The 21,484-nt window shown below is 38.1% G+C and overlaps 1 protein-coding gene across 1 annotated transcript in view; it reads right to left on the bottom strand.

Moving 5' to 3' along the window:
- The window catches only part of LOC124804826 (nose resistant to fluoxetine protein 6-like), a 364,094-nt gene that overhangs the window by 23,322 nt on the left and 319,288 nt on the right, over positions 1-21,484 (bottom strand). The window contains exons 6-10 of the mRNA XM_047265170.1: positions 18,576-18,658; positions 18,299-18,492; positions 14,950-15,110; positions 12,338-12,506; positions 9,825-10,018 (exon numbers count right to left, since the gene is read on the bottom strand). Of these exons, the coding sequence (XP_047121126.1) occupies positions 9,825-10,018; positions 12,338-12,506; positions 14,950-15,110; positions 18,299-18,492; positions 18,576-18,658 (801 nt within the window). The remainder of the gene's footprint in view (positions 1-9,824; positions 10,019-12,337; positions 12,507-14,949; positions 15,111-18,298; positions 18,493-18,575; positions 18,659-21,484) is intronic.

The following is a 21,484-nucleotide window of genomic DNA, read 5'->3' as shown; positions in this document are numbered from 1 at the left end:
TACGGCATCAATCTGCTCGCCAGTGTCTACGGCACTGTGAATTTCTTGGGCAAATAGGGCGAGCTGAGTTTCACATGATCTCTGTTTGCGGAATCCATGTTGGTTATGATGAAGGAGATTTGTATTATCTAAGAACGTCATAATACGAGAACACAAAACATGTTCCATTATTCTACAACAGATTGACGTAAGCGAAATAGGCCTATAATTATTCGCATCTGATTTATGACCCTTCTTGAAAATGGGAACGACCTGCGCTTTCTTCCAGTCGCTAGGTACTTTACGTTCTTCCAGCGATCTACGATAAATTGCTGATAGAAAGGGGGCAAGTTCTTTAGCATAATCACTGTAGAATCTTAAGGGTATCTCGTCTGGTCCGGATGCTTTTCCGCTACTAAGTGATAGCAGTTGTTTTTCAATTCCGATATCGTTTATTTCAATATTTTCCATTTTGGCGTCCGTGCGACGGCTGAAGTCAGGGACCGTGTTACGATTTTCCGCAGTGAAACAGTTTCGGAACACTGAATTCAGTATTTCTGCCTTTCTTCGGTCGTCCTCTGTTTCGGTGCCATCGTGGTCAACGAGTGACTGAATAGGGGATTTAGATCCGCTTACCGATTTTACATATGACCAAAACTTTTTAGGGTTCTTGTTTAGATTGTTTGCCAATGTTTTATGTTCGAATTCGTTGAATGCTTCTCTCATTGCTCTCTTTACGCTCTTTTTCGCTTCGTTCAGCTTTTCCTTATCAGCTATGATTCGACTAGTCTTAAACCTATGATGAAGCTTTCTTTGTTTCCGTAGTACCTTTCGTACATGATTGTTATACCACGGTGGATCTTTCCCCTCGCTTTGGACCTTAGTCGGTACGAACTTATCTAAGGAGTACTGGACGATGTTTCTGAATTTTTTCCATTTTTGTTCCACATCCTCTTCCTCAGAAATGAACGTTTGATGGTGGTCACTCAGATATTCTGCGATTTGTGCCCTATCACTCTTGTTAAGCAAATATATTTTCCTTCCTTTCTTGGCATTTCTTATTACACTTGTAGTCATTGATGCAACCACTGACTTATGATCACTGATACCCTCTTCTACATTCACGGAGTCGAAAAGTTCCGGTCTATTTGTTGCTATGAGGTCTAAAACGTTTGCTTCACGAGTTGGTTCTCTAACTATCTGCTCGAAGTAATTCTCGGACAAGGCAGTCAGGATAATGTCACAAGAGTCTCTGTCCCTGGCTCCAGTTCTGATTGTGTGACTATCCCATTCTATACCTGGTAGATTGAGGTCTCCCCCTATTACAATAGTATGATCACGAAACTTCTTCACGACGTTCTGCAGGTTCTCTCTGAGGCGCTCAACTACTACGGTTGCTGATGCAGGTGGTCTATAGAAGCATCCGACTATCATATCTGACCCACCTTTGATACTTAACTTAACCCAGATTATTTCACATTCGCATTCGCTAATAACTTCACTGGATATTATTGAATTCTTTACTGCTATAAATACTCCTCCACCATTGGCGTTTATCCTATCCTTGCGGTATATATTCCATTCGGTGTCTAGGATTTCGTTACTGTTCACTTCCGGTTTTAACCAACTTTCCGTTCCTAATACTATGTGCGCACTATTTCCTTCAATAAGAGATACTAATTCAGGAACCTTGCCCTGGATACTCCTGCAGTTTACCAATATTACGTTAACTTTTCCTGTTTTTGGTCTCTGAGGACGGACATTCTTTATCAACGATGATAATGTCCTCTCTGGTAAGCCGTCAGGTATTTTATCGTTTCGCCCAAGGGGGGGTCCCTCTAACCTAAAAAACCCCCGTGTGCACGCCACACGTACTCTGCTACCCTAGTAGCTGCTTCCGGTGTGTAGTGCACGCCTGACCTGTCTAGGGGGGCCCTACAGTTCTCCACCCAATAACGGAGGTCGATGAATTTGCAACCATTATAGTCGCAGAGTCGTCTGAGCCTCTGGTTTAGACCCTCCACACGGCTCCAAACCAGAGGACCGCGATCGACTCTGGGCACTATGCTGCAGATATTAAGCTCAGCTTGCACTCCGCGTGCGATGCTGGTTGTCTTCACCAAATCAGACAGCCGCCGGAAGGAACCAAGGATGGCCTCAGAACCCAAGCGGCAGGCGTCATTCGTTCCGACATGTGCTACTATCTGCAGCCGGTCACACCCAGTGCGTTCAATAGCTGCCGGAAGGGCCTCCTCCACATTACGGACGAGACCCCCCGGCAAGCACACCGAGTGCACACTGGCATTCTTCCCCGACCTACCCGCTATTTTCCTGAGGGGCTCCATAACCCGCCTAACGTTGGAGCTCCCTATAACTAATAGGCCCGCCCTCTGTGACTGTCGGGACCTTGCCGGAGAATCGGCCACTGGCCCAACAGGCGAGGCACCCTGTGGTGGCTCGGAAACGATGTCATCACCACTAGGAAGCACCCCGTACCTGTTGGAAAGGGGTAAGGCAGCTGCCACGCGGCCAGATCCCACCTTCGCCTTTCGGCCAGGCACGCGCGAGCCCACCACTGTCCGCCATTCACCCTGGAGTGATGGCTGACCGGTAAGATGCTCACTGCCGGAAGACGCAGCGACATCAGGGGTTCCATGTGATTCCAAGGCCACCGAAGTAGGCATAGGTCTCACCACAGTTGCCCCAACGCCACTACGAGCCGACGCCTGCGCCTCGAGCTCGATGAGCCTAACAGACAAAGCCTCCACCTGCCCCCGAAGAGTGGCCACTTCTCCTTGCGTCCGCTCACAGCAACCACAGTCCCTACACATGACTATGTTTACCCTACTCTATACGGTGACAAATTCCCAAGATAATCTAGTCCACTGACTTTCATGAGCAGTATGTTTGTCAAGTGATCCAATTTAGCACTCATCACAGCCTTGGTCAAAGTTTAAATCCACCAGAACCTCCCAACTAACCTCTGAACTCTTTTGCAGCTTCCATATGTGATATACATGAAAGACAATAGTTTGTTTTAAAGCTGTAATAAAAGTAAACATTTTTAGAGCTTCCAGAACTGGTAGTTCTGAATTTAAGTAATTCTGGACACAAAACTATCTACAAGAAGAAAGGAGGGATGGGTTGGGGTAGGTTGTAAAAGAAGACTATTGTCAAGTCAAGCAAAGAAGGATCAAAGGGAAAAATAATGAATTATATTTTGTTTAAGTTATTAACAGACTTTGCACAAATGAAATAGCTATAAACATTGAAAAAACACAGTTCATCCAGTTTTGTGCTGTTATAAATACCCCATCTCAAATTAGTATAATGTACAACCAAAAATAACGTCAAAATTTTTGGGTGTGTGTAATTAAAAATGTAAAAACTATGTAGTAGACCTGCTGAAATATTTAGGTTCAGCTAATTTTACTGGAAGAATAACTACCACTTTTAGGGACATAACAATCACACATATTTTACAAATATTCCATTCACTGATGTTCTACAGTATGATATACTGGGACATTTCTTCACTTAAGCATAATTTCATTGCACAAAAGAATGTACTGTTAATAAGAATTATGTATGGGGTTCTTCATTCATGTACATTTTGCAGGCATTTATCTTTGCCAATGGGAATATTAACTACAATCTCACAGTCCATTTATTCAGTGATGACATTTTTCATCCACAGTCCATTGCAGTTTGGGAGTAACAAGGATGTTCATAAATACAATACTAGAAGCAAAAATTATCTGCACTTCCTTCTACTGATTTACTGGCGCAGCCAGTAGTGAAATGCACAGCTATAAAACTCTATGACAATCTGTCCACGGCAATGAAATATCAGACAGGAGTGTTTTCAAACATACATTAAAGTTGTTTCACCTTAGCAAATTCTTTGGTGAGTTCTTTATTAGAAATATGTACTAAATTACAAGCATGTAAATTGCCAGCATACGTTTCGTTTCTGTAAATGTGGTCTATGAAACATGAAACTAATCAGTTAACTGGCATGTTCATCAGAATATTTCACATCGGGATTGTTATTCTGATCAAAAATTGACAGTTTTCATGGTAACTGGAGGAGAATTCCCAGTGTTACATCTATTATCAACCTCAGTAATGTAAGTGAGACAGTGATACAAACTGTTATGTGCACTCTATTATTACTGTATGAGAAAGATGAAGACCTTTCCCCAAAAAGCTTAAGCCAGGGTCCTACATAACTTAATATTTAATCATGGAGAAGAATGCAGAGACCATTTGAGCTTATTCTCATGTCTGTCTTGTTGTTATGTACATTACATTTGATTCAAAATAGACCTTAATTATTAGTCTAAAATGTCATTTAATGTCATCTAACATCCTTTCATGTCATCAAATATAATCTTGTCATTTGGTGTCATCAAATATCTTTTAGTGTCATCTAATTGTAGAGACATCTCACTTCTTCTTGTGTTCTCCAAAATTTTTGAGAAACTAACTAATAACCAAATCAGGAACCACATTTCCAGAAATGACATTTTAACAGAAGCTCAGTTTGGCTTTCATAAAGATGTCACTACTGAAAAAGCAATATGTTATCTTACAAGCTCCATCTTGATGGTGGTGAAGAAGAACTACTCTGTTGTCATTGTATGTGATCTTGCGAAGGCTCTTTGATGGACAGATCATAAAATTCTACGAGGAAACAAAAATGGTATGGCATTAAAGGTGGTCTCTCTGTTTGGATGAAGTGATACCTTAACAACAGAAGACACAAGGTCAAAAATTACATTCAGAATGATATCCAATAAGATTCAGTGTTTGGCCTTTGCTGACCAACATAAATAATTCACCATATATATTGTACTCTTACTAATCACAAAAATATACTGAAAAAGGACCTTAGCACATCCATAAGAGATACAGTGAGGAGAATAGTAGAATAGGCTGCTTTATAACAGACAGTTTAATCCTTATTCTTATGAAGCAGTTAGCAGTTCCAAAAAGCCAGATGTGAGTTACAGATGCTGGAAGTAGAGACCAATGAGCACACAAAGGGTGATGCTCCATTTGTGATGTTCTTAGATGTCCAAATTCATACGAAATTCAGGTGGTTCTTGTTGTGACTTGGCAAGACAGCCAAGCCACTAGGAGAGGAAGCCGAAAGGCACGCGTTTAAGCTCACGCAGGCTGGCGTGAGGTCTGGAACAGGTAAGGGAATTTATAGTAGCAAAGAATGTAAGTAACTACTGGAATACTTAACTTTAATTCATAATTGGTGAACATCGGTCTGATGGTACATGCATCACAGGATAAATATAATTGATAATGGCGCCTTGCTAGGTCGTAGCAAATGATGTAGCTGAAGGCTACGCTAACGATCGTCTCGGCAAATGAGAGCATAATTTGTCAGTGAACCATCGCTAGCAAAGTCGGCTGTACAACTGGGGCGAGTGCTAGGAAGTCTCTCTAGACCTGCCGTGTGGCGGCGCTCGGTCTGCAATCACTGACAGTGGCGACACGCAGGTCCGACGTATACTAACGGACCGCGGCCGATTTAAAGGCTACCACCTAGCAAGTGTGGTGTCTGGCGGTGACACCACAGTTCTAGCACATGGATAAATTGATCAAAAAGCTCAGTTTTGCCTGGTTTACACTTGGATATCTCTGTCACTATGATGACCTGCAGGTATTATTGCCAGCATTCTTTCACTCATACTGTCCTATGGTATAATCTTCAGGTACAACGCAGCTAATATCAACAAAGCATTCTTATATAGAAGTTGCAATAAGAACATTAGGTAAAGTTGATTGCATACTACCTTGCACAGCCCTCTCAGGGACGTTACACTTACACGCCAATACATATGCTTCTAATGCTATTCAAAACAAAGTAAAGAGTAAAATTTTCTCAGGCTCCCTGCTAAGTAAAGCACTTATGCATCTACAACTTTTTCGGTGAGTGTTTCTTGACCATTATCAAGCAGTAAATGATTGCTGTATAACTGCTGGTCTTGACCTTATACAGCCACATTCTTGGGCATCATGTCATTGATGCACAGTCCATCACTATATACATACACGTTTTCATCTTGTGTCTGCTGTGCCCACCTTAACTTTGTGATTGCCTGGTTCCATGCTGTACTCAGCTGCAAGCCACTGTCTTTATTGAAGGTATTATTATGTATTTTGATTTCTACAGCTTCTGTTATTATGCTATCCCAGAAACCAGTAGCCCCTGTGATGAGGTGTCAACAGATACAATTTTATGTTCATTTTCTAAAGCATGTTCAGGTACCACTGAATTCCCTGGATAGCTTTGTCACAAACATCTCTCCTGTTCAATCCAATGCTCTTCCACTTTGTACATGGTTTACCTGGCATAATACTGTCTGCACTCATACAGCATTCTGTAAATGTTGGGAGCTCTGAGATGTGTGTAATCTTTCATAGGCCTTATGAGATGGCACATTTTAGTTGGAGGCCTCATGACTGATTTGATATTATAACTCTTCCGGAGCCAGCTAACTGCAGCCAGCTAACTACAGCACCTGAAATATTAACTGCAGCAGGATCAACAATTAGATCATAGTGTTCCATTAAAACTACTGTAGTGTCACCAAGGCCTGCAGCAGTCTACAATCAAAAGAGGAGCTTGAGGCCTAGAAAACCTGCTCTACTAAATCAAGATTTTTTATGGTTTTGCAACAAAAAGGGGAAAACCATGACTTAGGTAAGTCAGTTAGAAATGACACTCAGCAAAAGACCAATTATCTAATGAGCATGTGCAAAAACTCACCCGTCTTGAAACCTAGCAACTCACTTCCTCAAAAAGTCAATACTAAATGTGACAAACTGTGTATTTTCCATCAAAATATAAGGGGGCTAAGAAGTAAACTAGAACTGTTGACAAAGAATATTAGTGACAGTAATACTATTGATAATGCCGATATCCTTTGTTTTACCGAACACCATGTAAAGGAGGGTATCAATATGCTGAATCTAGATGGCTATCATATTGCCTCTCACTTTTGTAGAAACAGTGTGCAGAAGGGTGGTGTAATTATACATGTAAAAAAGAATATAATGTATAGATCTCTAGAGCTCACAGAATACTGTTTTGACTAGCATTTTGAAGCTTGTGGTATAGAAATTAGCACCAAGACCCTGTCACTCATTGTAGTAACAGTGTATAGGGCCCCACCAGGGAAGCAATGTATGTTCTTTAAGCAACTCGAATCTCTTCTATCCCGTATATATTCAAAAAATAAAAATACTGTAGTCTTAGGGGACTTTAACATTAACTTTCTAGATTATGATAGTAGTAGAGCTGACCTGCTACATATAATGAACTCATACAACCTCACACCCATGGTAGACTTCCCCACAAGGGCTACGAACTACTGTTCAAGTCTTATAGATAATATTTTCATTGATGAGAATAGAAACACCAATGCAACAGTAAAACAAGCCATAAATGGTCTTTCAGACCTTGATGGCCAATTGCTAGCTATCAATGATATATGCCCACACAAGAAGGACAAAGTCTGTAAAAGGTCATTTAGGGTAATTAATAATGAAAATCTCATGATCTTCAACAGTTATCTTCAACTCATTGACTGGAGTCCAACTTAGAGAGCACTGAAAGTCAATGACAAATTTAACCTATTTATAAATGAATTTATGTGCCACTTTGAAGCTGTTCTCCCTCTAAGAACTGCAAAGAACAAGTACCAGGGCCATACCAGCAAACAGTGGCTCACAAAAGGAATAAAAACATCATGTAGGACTAAAAGACTGCTTTATGTTTCTCTCAGAAATACTAATGATCCTGAAATAAAAGCTCATTATAAAAGGTACTGCAAGATCTTAAATGAACTTCTGATATAGGCAAAAAGTATGTTCATCAAATCAGAAATAGATAATTCTGGCAATAAAATAAAAACCATCTGGGGTATTATTAAAAGAGAAACTGGTAGCTACTCAAATGATGCAGAAAATATTGAAGTTAGACATAATGGGAATATCATTGATAAAGGTGAAGATGTTGCAAAAATTTTCAACAAGCATTTTTTGACTGCAGCGGATAAAATAGGGTGTAATGGTTCTATAAATGAGGCTCTGAATCTTTTACAAAGAAGTGGACTTAGTGTAACATCCCAGATTAGCATGCCTCCTGTCACTGTTGAGGAAATTAAGAAGATAATAAGGACCATGAAAAACAAAAACTCAACTGGTATTGATGGTATTTCCATCAAAGTGTTGAAACACACACACATTTTCATTTGTGAAGTCCTGTGCCACATCTTTAACGAATCAGTGAGACTAGGAATTGTCCCTGATAGACTTAAATATGCAGTGGTGAAACCATTGTACAAGAAGGGTGACAGAAACAAAGTAACCAATTATCATCCTATTTCACTCTTAACTTGTTTCTCCAAGATTCTCGAGAAACTGGTACACAGAAGGATTCTTGAACATCTTAGTAAATACAATATTCTCAATAAAAGTCAATTCGGTTTCCAGAAAAACATCTCAACAGAAGATGCAATATATTCTTTCACCAATGCGATTCTTGAATCAATCAATAATAAAATGTCTCCAACTGGAATTTTTTGTGACCTTTCTAAGGCGTTCGATTGCGTGAACCATGAGATTTTTCTGAGAAAGGCAGAATTTTATGGGTTAACTGGAGAAGCAGGGTGCCATCTCCAGTTCCTCATTTGACCCTAGTTTAATATCCTATAACATAGGTACAGTAAGACAGATGTTTGAATGCCTACATAAATGCCTACTGGCCCAGGCTAAATCAAAACTTTTTACCCCATGTTCCTAGCTCGAGTAGAAGCAAGCACCAAGACCCCTCCAAAGTGGGATTCTCACATGGCCTTTTCAGACATATTTGTTACAGTGCTTCTGTTCTGTAATGGCAGGCACATTAATTTCAGGAACATTTGTTATCTTCTAGTCAGCAATGTATTTTGTGCCATTGCTCTGAAATGTGTAAGTCATTATTATTTGTTTTCTGCATTCCAAATTTTCATGACTAACAGATGTAACTGCCCCAGTGAATTGTTCATTCTCTCATCGTGTTCTGAAGTTTCAGTTAAAGATTCTCTCATGTAGGAGAACCTCCGTAGATGAGGAATGACAACAGTAGCTCTCCAAAACTAATTATGTGCACTGTATTAATAATTAACTGTCATTAAACAGATGTGTGTGTATAAGTTAAAATAAAGCTAATTTAATAATAAAAGTGCTGTTACTTTTTTAAGAAAAAAAAACTAATAGCTCCTGCTTCCTTAATTATGCTTAATAACCATTGTGTTTCTACTACTGTTAGCATGTAGCTCAGCCAGTCTTGAACAGTATATTCATGTCACCAACAAATATTGCAGTTTTCAATGAGCTTTATAAAGTCTTTAAAAGGTTCTTTATGTAGATCAAGAATAAGAACAGGTCAAATGCAGATTCTTGATGGGTATCATATCTGATCTCTCTGAATTAGCTTTATTACTATGGTTTACTCTGTTACCATTACCCTCTGCTTTCTATTATGCAATTCAGACTCCATTCATATAAGAGTGCGTGATTAATACTGTAACACTTGAGTAATGATCCAATCAGTTGTTGGCTGTCACATTACAGAGTATGATGCCAGCAGAATAATTGTTATAGTTTTCAAGTACTTTGTGACAAAATTTTCCTCCTTCCTCTATCAGTTTCTTTCATATTTTTGCTATCCCATATTTTCATCATATTTTAATTCTCATTATTTGTTAAATAAAGTTAATCACACATAAAAACTTTTATAGCTTTACTCTAATATTCTCATTAGTATCAGGGGTACTTACTTGACACTGTGGAATATGACAATAGATAGGTTATGCTCCACAGTTTTACTGAACCTCAACCATGTAGATACTGCATTAACAGAGAACAAAACAACTGCTCCAGCTGCAGCATTCATATGCAACAAATATAGCATCAATGGTAGAAATAAGGACAGTTGCATATCAATTGCCAGGTGATGAGTATGTGGCCCACACTGGAATATAAAGGGGTTAGTAGCATTTACCTACACAATTACAACTTATTTATGAATAAAAGTGAAGAAAAACAGTTTAATGCATGCAGTCCACTTTCTACATGTTCTTACATGGATTAAACTGAGGTGAATTAAGACACCGTAATAGTAACTATAGGCGTAAGATGACACTAATGCAAATATGTTCTCAAGCCATCATTTAGTTATTTATCACAAAGGGATTTATTTAACTTGTCTGTTTATATGATGGTGTTCACTATTATAACCTACTGTAACAATGATAGCACTGAGATGGAAGGTTTACAAGGTTGGTGAAACTTCAAGGTGAGAGCAACATTTCAAAGCCAAAAGTAATGCAACATGTGAACTTTGGTGACAAGTTATAACCATGTGGTAAACAGACACAGCTATATACCTTTCAAGGCCCAAACACTTCCAATTACACAATTCTTAAGCTGTTAGTATGGTCAAACTTTCCACTATATCATTTTTTTCCCCAGAGAACTGATCCTGTAGCATTATCAGAGAGTAGGAGTGAAGTTTGGAAGGTGTGGATGGAAGATAGTTGAAGTTAACACTTATTAATCAGTCTGTAAGGCATGCTCAGGTAGTGAAATAAGTAGTGCATTGGATACAAAAGGAATGAAACAATGGAAAAATCCAGGATGGAATGTAACAATGAGAAGGAAAGTTGCCATTCATCATATACCGGAGATGCTGAGTTGCAGATAGGCACCAGAAAAAGACTTTCACACTTAGAGCTTTCGGCCAATGGCCTTCATCAGCAATAGACACACATACGCAAACACAAACACACTCACAAACACAACTCACACGCGTGACTGCATTCTAAGAAACTGAAGTGTGGTTTCAGTTGCCTGAGACTGTGTGTATGTGTGTGTGTGTGTGTGTGTGTGTGTGTGGGGGGGGGGGGGGGGGGGACATATGTGTGTCTATTATTGACAAAGGCCATTGGCCAAAAGCTTTAAGTGTGAAAGTCTTTTTGTTGTGCCTATCTGCGACTTAGCATTTCCGCTATATGGTGAGTGGCAACTTTCCTTCTCATAATATGGATACGAAAGGCACGAGTTCCAGTCTATGCACAATTTTAACTTGTCACAAATGTTCATTACATAAGCCATTAAATAAAAAAAATACATATGGTCTGAAGAATGTTGCAGAAATTGTACACAAAGAAACAAAGGCATTGCAAACATGACCACAGCATTTATCATATTTATCATACAGATGAACAGATCTGTAGTTTGTATATTCTATTAATGGCGGCATAGTATTTGTTGAAATATTTTCAGGAAACTTAAAAATGTGATGTCTTCTGTTGTGAGTGACATTATTACATACCAAATAGTGACACAAATAATATTATAGCAGTGGAAACATTGCCAAAAACAATCAACATCAATGTATGAAAAAATGGTGTTGGTTTAGCACATCATATTGCCCTGGTGTGTTGCAGCTCAGTGAAGTGTCTTCAGGATGGGTACTTACATAAACAAACTGTGATATAGAAATACTGACGTGCTAATGCTTCAGAAAAAAAACTTTGTTTATTATTTTCGAACTGTAAACTGTGGATTTATAAGAAAATAAAAAAGTAACTCTGTTCTGGAATAAAAAAGAACAATTTTGGGTCACTACATGGATGGAGGACTGACAATGACTAACATAAAGACATGCTCAAGAAACACTTTTGTTTTAAAGGGGTAAACAGTATGGAGTTTTATTTCAGGTGTTGTTCAGTTGTGTGATTTTGCCTGGCATCATACATTCATTCAATTGTTGCTATGATCCAGGATAAGTAATGTAAGTGGCTTCCTACCTGCCAGACCTGATCTACTAATTTGCATGTAACTGAACCACTGAAAGAAGCATTATGGGGGGTAGAAGCATTTTTGGGGGGTGGGGTACATTTGTGATCTAAGAAAAGTCTGGGAAATGTAGTGCATGAGTAGCTACAGAAGCAACAAGTGATTTTTCAAGGTGTACCCACTCACAATGTGAGACAATAATTAAAATTCCATTAAATATTATTGATACTGTGCTGTGGAAATGATGTTTCACATTTGTCTTTAATAAACACGAAATAAAATACAATCAAGGCTTTCATTTGAAAGCTTATTGTAGTTCTTGATCATAACTTAAAGTTGCTGTTGATTGCCCTCTAGTGTTTGTTTAGTGGCGCTCTTAATAAGCAGTCTGATGCACTGTATCAGTTTTTAGTAAACTATGGTTATATGATTACTTCTTATTAGCTGCACTGTCCATACACTATAATAATTTTTAGCAGAGTTTACAAACCATGTCTTCAAATGCAAAGAAATTTTGCATATATAATAAGTTTCTCCATCCATATTGCTTGCAGAGCTGAGAATTTTGATTTATGACCTCTCCCCACATAGGTCCTTCTCCTAGGTGATCCATTATATAGCCACTCACCAGAACAAAGGCAATAAGTGCTGGAGTCAACCTGGAACAACAGTACTAGTACTTTATGTTATATGCATTATGTTGTCATCAGTTTCAGATCATGTCATAGCAGTGATATAATTTAGAACAAACAATAACAAATACACCAATCTTGTCATAAATGATTATGAAATAAAACAAAATCACCAAAGTTACAACAAGTGCCAAATTTATCAAATTTGTTTCAATGCACGTTCTTGTGGAATAGTTGGCATCTTCCTTCAACTAAGTGACAATTCAGGTTTTTTAAGAATTTCTGTGAAACTCTCTTATGACCCTAACAAAACATTTGACCATTTGGGTTACCTCATTTTTATACACTGATGAGCCAAAACAGGATGCTCACTTGCCCAGTAGCATATTGGTCCACCGTTGGAATGCAATGCAGCAGTGATTTTATATGGCAGGAATTAGATACATTCTTGGTAGGATTCTGTAGGTATGTGACACCAGATGTCTATGTACAGATCACACAACTGCCATAAATTATGGGCTGGTGGTTTGTGGGCATGGAGCTGGTGCTTGATAAGGTCTCGTATGTGTTCCATTAGATATGGGTCACGCGAATTTTGTGGCCAAGACATAAATATGAGTTAACTGTTGTCTCCTAAAGCCACTGTCTTTGTGGAATATTTAGTTTTCTTGCTGGAAAATCCCATCACCATCGGGAAAGACATCAAGGATGAAGGGTTGCAGATGGCCCACAATAAAATTCACATAGTCCACATCTGCCATGGTGCCTTTGTTTACTACCACAGGTCCTGAGAAAGCCCAGGGTAATGTCCCCTATAGCATAATACTGCCTCCATCAGCTTGCATCCATGGTGTTGTGCATATTTTGAGCAGTCATTTGCTTTGCTGACAGAGCATGCAGACATGACCACTGGCCTGGTGTAACAAGAAACATGATTCATCTGACCAAGTGACTTGTTTCCATTCACCTGTAGACCAATATCAATGACACCATGTTCACTGCAATCATAACTGATGACGTCATTGGGTCCCCCACTCCTGTCTTAAGAATTCTTCTTATTTTATTCACAGTGTATGGGAGTTTGACAGCTTATATTTTCATATGGAGGTATTATTCACACTATTCATGAAAGATTAATATGTAATGTATCTTAGAAATTCATAAATTAAGCACGTAGGACCAAATCTTGAAATTTGTAAGCAGATCTTATCATCTAATTGGTGTGATTCTTCAAACTTTTGCTACTTCATATTTTTCAGTATTTCTGTATCATTTCTCTGTGACTGCACAGGCTTCTGTTATTTGTGCAACTTCAACAATCCATGTTTGTTAACTTGATACAGTTCCCACATACTTTGAAAATGTTTCTATATAGTCAGGACAATGTCAATGGATGATTTCATGCAACTATGCCATTTTTTAGTGTTTGGAAAGGGTACAGTCATATATTTTCTGCATTTAGATTTAACTGATGATCTCTGCATCAGGCTGAAATTGTATCAAGCATTTACTGGATATTAATACTGTTCTTTGTGCATGTAAACATAATCTATAGGGCTTCATGTTGACTGTCTGGGGAAATAATTATGTGACTGTGTTGCTCATAGGAATTTACTGTGGAATACTATTCACAGTAATGCCCATTGCTGTTACAGTAGAGAGGAGAGAGAGAGAGAGAGAGAGAGGGAGAGAGAGAGAGAGAGAGAGAGAGAGAGAGAGAGACTTTTATGAAGAACTGTGGAAAGAATATTAAATTGGAGAGTTAGAATTTGATAACTGTTATCTACTCTTACATGGAAATTTTAAAACTACACTGAGTTAACATGTATGTGCTAGTGCATAAAATGTCTAGTTCTGACTGTAACCAAACTGTGTGAAAAGCCTAGTGATAACTTTTATTTAAGTTCTCCTAACTATATGACATGACCTCTCATAAAAAGAAGTGGTGTTGCATTTGAACATGAAATCAAGAAACATGTCACAAGAAGAGAGTTATTTCATAAGAGACTTTTATTTCTCTTGAGAGTCCTTCGAACTTTTATATGCATGTCAATTGTATGTAGTGTTATTGTTTGACTCCTTTCAGATTTTTTGGGCCATCATTGATGTACTGTACCATACTGTACCTGTTCATTATAAATGGATTCATTATACTGGAAAGCACCCATCATGTAGACAGATATGGATCTGATGGTAAAGAATTTTAACACAGGTAACTGAGAAAATAATTAGTCCTAAAACTAATGAAAGGAAGAAACCACATGAAGCTAAAATTGCTTAATTAAAACAGCACATGTAATTTGTACTATAATTCAGCAGCAAACCTGGATAATTTTGGTTTAGACTGTACATCTGATATGTTTTATGCGGTTAAATATTTTCTGTCAGCTTTATCTCAATAATATTCTTTTGTAACTGTACAAAAAAATCAAATCTATCATGGATTATCATTGTGAGATAGGAGATTTACCTTATGTACCGACCTATTAGCCATTTCAACCATTTTATCTTGCCTGTACTCTGTAGCTCTCTTGTAAGTGTGTATGCAGCCAGAACACCACTCATGAGCAAGAAAGAATCAGTGCAATGGGAACCTGTTCGGAGTGCAACAGTGATTGGCATCTTCATTTGCTGTAAGGAAAAAGATTTGTTTTGAAATTGTATTTGTATAATGATGATAAGTTATACAGTTAGACATCTCTGGCCATGAGCAACGAAAATTTTATATTATTTTGTTTGTTTTCATGCATCATTACTGTCATACAGACTAAAGTCAATGAACATGAGTCTTAAACATACTATGCCATATATCACAGAATAAAACATTTCATAATAAGCACTGCTTACTAAGCAGCTTATTTGAAGGAAGAGTACAGTGTTGCAATGAAAAATTGCTAATTGATCATCATGTAAATAACATAAAAGAACTCATCTTTTCCCTAGCATTTATTCTATCTAGTAAGGGGTCTGCTTTTTCAGGATTTGACAGACTTTATTTTGTTATTTAACTCTGTTGATGGATGCCCTTCCTGATTCCTCAGTCATCAAGGTATTTAAGGGAGGGACATCATGAATGCCACCTGTTTGTGAATCCTGTACAATTTGTTCTGTGTTTTTTGTATTTTAACTGTTTGCTTGTTGCCTTTTCTGAGGCAGAAATTTGGGATCAGCCCAAGAGCTGCCTAAATGAGCATTGGAAACCACCTAAAAACAACATTCATGCTGGCTGGTGTACTAGCCCATGGTTGTTAATCCACCTTATGGATTTGATCTGGCTCTGAGTCCCCTCCCTGTCTCACAAGTCAATGTGTTATGCATTAACTATATGAGCAAGTTGATGTAAAGAAATTCATACTGTTTAATATGCCATATTTTTCTCACAAAATGCTACTGACAATTTCAGCATAATTTCATTGAATACAGTTTTTAATCACCAAGATTTGGAGCTTTTCTCAACCTACTTGTTGTGCACTTTGAAGAAAAAAAAAGAAAAGAAAGTGACTTTGCAAATTTGGACTGGATTATAAAACAGTGTTTCATTGAGCTGATTAATTAATTTCAAATGTTACAGAGGTCTACATAATTAAAATACATGTTGGCTGATAATAATAAATTGAAGAACTAGTATTGTCACTGTGTGATAAAAAATAGCAAACACACATGCAAACAGACACATGGAGATAAGCGAGTTAACTCTAATTCTGGACTCATCTCCCTCATCTTAGAATCCTAAAAATATGTTGAGTAGGTAGAACATTACCTCTGTTTGGCTTCTGTAAAGGCTTCTCTACTAAGAAAGCAATATATGATCTCATCAACTCAAGTTGTGGTAGCATTGAATAAGAAAAATTACTCTGCTGACATTTTATGTAATCTCACCAAAACCTATGATGGTGTGGATAATAAAATCTTACTAGAGAAATACTTGTAGTGTTTAAGGCATTCTGCTTGTGCTGATGTTGTCACATCTTAGCCATAGAAAAGAGATTGTCACATGAACAAATGACATGACAGCTGTAATACTAAATTCAAAGAGGAGAAACATTAAATATGGTGCTTGGTCTACTACTATTCTACATAAATGATTTTGTGAGGACCTCGTAGCAGTCTTCAAAAACTGTGTTGTTTGTTGATGACAATAATAAATTGATAAAGGACTCAAATACTTTCATACCAGACATATCCAGGGAAGAAATGAAACAAGCTTACACCTGGTTTACAGCAAACAATTTAATCATTAATTTTACAAACACTCATACTATAAAATGATGTGACAGAATCACTGCCCTTAAGGAGGTGAAATTTTTAGTACCTGCCAAAACCTGATGTAAATGTGTTTGTACATCTTCCTCCCAAACTCCTGGATCGATTGCAAACTAATTTGGCATAGAAATAGCAAGCCTTATGACTATCAACACTGTGGGATTTATAACCTCCTACCTCCAACAGAAGTGGAGATACAGGAAAAACCATTGTTTTTCAGCCTCTGGTGTATAGGCTACACTGCACGACAGGCATATTTTGTGGGAACATGGTGAATGGGAACAGTAACAGCCTACAAAATCAACCTACTTTTCAGAGCACTGCACATGTTAGCCTCAAGAAACTGTTTTCCAATTTGTGAAATGAAGGCTGCCCTGCATGAAGGGCAAGCTGTTGGAGTAGTATTGGCATGTTTGTACTCCATCTCATCAAAGGATAACACCGAAAGCTACCAGGTTTTTCTTGTTTTGTTTGTGCCTATCGACAACTCAATGAGTCTGCTTTCTATTGAGTGGTCTCCTTTAGTTCTAAAGTATTTACAGGTAATGGAAGTAGAGATACATGAGCACACAATGGATGACACTCTGTGTGAAGTTAGTAGACATTCAGATGAGTAATAAAATAATGTTGCCCCAGCAAGTGGATCATTCACTCAATACCGTCCTGTGCCATATTATTCATCAAAAACATATTAGTTTTACAGAAGTGTACAATAAGAATTCGTATAAAGTCGATCTTGTAGTAGATTGTGCAAAGCATCATCAGGTCCCTATGAATTCTTAAACTTATGTGCTGATATGAATATGGTATGGCATTGATACTGTAGTCATAGGATACTACTTTTCTGTGTTTTGTCAAGTGCACCATTTTATATTTCTGTAGAGCTGAAGCAAGTTGCCTGACTTTGCACCATTTCCAAATGTCATCAAGACCTGACTAGATCATGTTAACAGAATCTTCCATCGGTTCTTGGTAGAACAACATTATAATACATGAAAAACACCAATCTGACTGGATGTTAATGCAGCTTTATTCAGATAGTAATTCATTATAGATAACTGCCCCATTCAGTGTTCTACCATCTGGGTACATCAGCACAATCTTGATGAAGATTCCAGCAGAAGTATTGAAAAATCACATTTCAGAATTTTGAAGAGGAATGTGGCATGGCCAAACATCTCAGACGTTTTTACTGTTAATGTGAAGGATCCTGGAATATGATAAATATCAAGATTTTCATTTAAATTATAATGCCCTGTGGTATTAAGAGGAGAAATTTTTCTAAGTGTTGGTATTTCAGTTTTGTATTGTGTTGTAATTTCCAGTGTTGTTTACTCCCAATACTAGGTTCACTGATTTGAAAGAAGAGTGTAATACTGATATGGAGGAAATGTAATAAACATAATAAGGTGTTTACTGATACTAAAAGTACATCTACATATTATTGTATAATGATGCCTTTCAATGAATAAATGCAGTAAATAAATACATTTTTGATGTAGTACTATAATGAATTCTTCCTTACTATGTTAAATTTATAATATTTGTGTCCTTACCTCTAGAAAATCCACCCTGTTTATGTATGGCATTCGAGCCAGTGGAATGATGGCATGCTCAATGTATAGGACAATTGCCAACAGTGCTCTCAGACCAAAGATGCATACGATATTTCTGTCAGGTGACAAAGCGCCAGTCAGTTCTGCCCAAGTACGATACAGGGAGAAGCTCTCGACCAATGTCCAACCATTACCTGCAGCAGTAGAAGGCATCTAAAACAGTTGATTTTGAAGCACAAATTTTGATCAAATATATTGTGATATTTATGTAACTCACCCTGGTTTTCACGTTTAGGAGTCTCAGACATATCTCTCAGAGTGGCTATAATTGCTATTATCCCAACTGATACAAGAGCTGATCTGTAAACATGATAAAAGTGTTATAGGTCAAATTTTGAACATAAGAGGAATACCTGAAATGCACTTCACTTAAAACTTCTGGTCTAACAGGCTGTGGTCAAAATCTAACAATTTCCCTAACATTTCATCTCCAGCTCTGGGGGATATCCTCTCCCACAGCTGGAGATGAAACATTAGGGAAAAGTTTTGCATAAGAGGAATACCTGAAATGCACTTCACTTAAAACTTCTGGACTGACAGGCTGTGGTCAATATCTAACAATTTCCCTAAATTTCATCTCCAGCTGTGTGGGATATCCTCTCCCGCAACTGGAGATGAAATGTTAGGGGAAAGTTTTGCCTATCGCCCATGGCCTGCCAGTATGGAAATTCTAAATGAAGTTACTGCTGGCTGTGAAAGCCTGCATTTTTTGATCACACTGAATACAATGTATTTATGTTACAATTATACAAAACAATACTTTATACAATCTTTTCCAGCCACACAATACTCACATGAGTTGATTTGTTTGGAAAGCAGAGTTAAGCATAGGAAAACTGTCATATATTGCAGAAAAAATGCACATATGAGCATGGGCTTTGCCACTGGTGTGCTCAGTGATGGATGGACAAGTTGATGCTGAGGAGGGAGAGTGCCATCAGTCCTAGACAACTGCTGATAATAATTTGAAAGCAACCAACCAACAGCAGTTTTTACTGGAAATTTTGAGATACATTATAAGTTGATGAAGTGGGGAAGGGAATATGATGATAACAAGTAATGTTGTTTCAGTAACTCATGGGTGTCCCGTTGGCCTTGCAGGAAAGAGGTGAGGTGTGGAACAAAAGCTTTTAACTGATTCAATAGTGTCTCACGGTATCAGTTTTGAAGGATGTTTGTGAGAAATTTTATGTGACTTTGTCTTGAAAGTTTAAGAGTGGGTACAAATTATCAAAGATAGAAAATACTTAGTGTTTGATTTCATAATGAGAAAGTGTGTGCAGCAAAGTACAAAGTTGTCATAGATCGGGGAGGACTGGACTGTGGGAAATTGGCACAAGAAAGAGCACGGCTGTAATTAATTAAACTCAGGAAAGACACATCTTTTGTTACCACATAGTTCTCTATTTATTTTTGTGACTTTGGTTTTATTAGCCCACTCTGTAGCATAACTAACAAAAATGTTGTGCATAGTGGTAAAAACACAATACCAATAAATTTATGGTCAGAAAAGAAATTAATGCTAGCAGTAAATATATAAAATAACTTAAAGGCTGTTATAGTTTCTGCCTGTTGTGTGCAGTGTGTTGTGTTTCTGCATCTACTAGATAACTATATCTGGTTCCCTGACAGTGCTGCACAAGGTGGAGTTTGTCTTTTGCAGCTTGCAGCTTCTGTGGGGGTGTCTAAGTATGGCATGTATCAATCTCTCTGTTCTGCCTTTGTAATAGAAGCCACACTAATTGCATGTGATCATATGGACTCCTCAAGGGGGAGCTGTTTGCTACCATTCTACTCCTTAGCTAAATTTTTTCCTTCTTTTCTACAATATATTGCTAGTTACCATTCCACAGCCAAAGAAAATATTGGAATTCTTATTTTGGGCTATATTCCAATAAAAAATTAATATTCCCTACTGCATTTAAGTGGTGCTGATCTATGTTACTGATTTATATAAATCAGTAACTGACTTTGTTCCCATTCTTGTGATTGTAAAAATGCCATGAGCTAATCAATGTTTATTTCCAAAGTCACATAGCTCAATCAAAAGCCCTAATTTTACTCTTTCAACTAATCAGTTTTCTTTCTGTTGAAAGATGTTAACTGAAATATTAAATTCATAACTTATGTTTTGACTTACCTGAAATTGCTTTCATTATTTGAATGTCTGTGCTTATTTAATTCCCAGATCTGATGTTATGCTTCTGTTGCCCTAATTTTTCTGAACCAGATAATACACTTGGTTGCACAAGTAAGTCCCTAATTAAGAAACTGAATAAATTAGAAGAAATGAGAAAATGACATAAAATTAGGTGCACCACTATGTAGATACACCTTGTATCAACCAAATATACCTTGACAATCGAGGAAAAAATAGACTGCTACTTACTGTAAAAAAGGTATGATAAGTTGCAGACAGGCACAATTAAAAGACACTTATCACCCAACTTGCACAACATCCTAGTCCATCCCTACACCCCCCCCCCCCCCCCCCCTCCATCCCAACCTCTTGCCACAACGATCATACCCCTGTGGAAGATCCACACACAAGACCTGCCTAAACCACCCACCCAGCACTTCCAGTTCCAGTCCTGTCACGGGTTTATCCTACCTCGTCAGGGGTTGGGCCACCTGTGAAAGTGGCCATGTCATTTACCAGCTCTGCTGCAACCATTGCGCAGCTTCTTATGTTGGTATGACTACCAACTAGCTGTCCACCAGGATGAATGGCCACCACTAAACTGTGGCCAAGAGCGAAGTAGACCATCCTGTGGCAGAACATGCAGCTGACCACAACATGCTTAATTTCAATGGCTGCTTCACTACCCAAGCCAACTGTATCCTAAACATCACCACCAGCTTTTCTGAACAGCATAGATAGGAGTTTGGAGTTATCCTTACAACACATTCTCTGCTCCCGTAACTATCCAGACCTCAAGTTACAGTAACATACTTCCCCACACTCTCCACCCAATAGTTCCCAGCCTCTTTGCTTGCCACCCTCTGCCAATGCAGCCATTCATCTTTCCCTGCTCCTCTTCCTCCTACTCCTTTTTTCCCCACTTCCCTGCCCCACAACGTCCTGATGCTGCACCTGTTGGCTTAATTTAAAGTTATTTGTTCACT

Source organism: Schistocerca piceifrons, chromosome 7 (genome assembly GCF_021461385.2).
Source record: "Schistocerca piceifrons isolate TAMUIC-IGC-003096 chromosome 7, iqSchPice1.1, whole genome shotgun sequence".
NCBI classification, from domain to species: domain Eukaryota; kingdom Metazoa; phylum Arthropoda; class Insecta; order Orthoptera; family Acrididae; genus Schistocerca; species Schistocerca piceifrons.
Note: the sequence above shows the minus strand (reverse complement) of the source record. Positions and strands in the feature narration are given on the sequence as shown.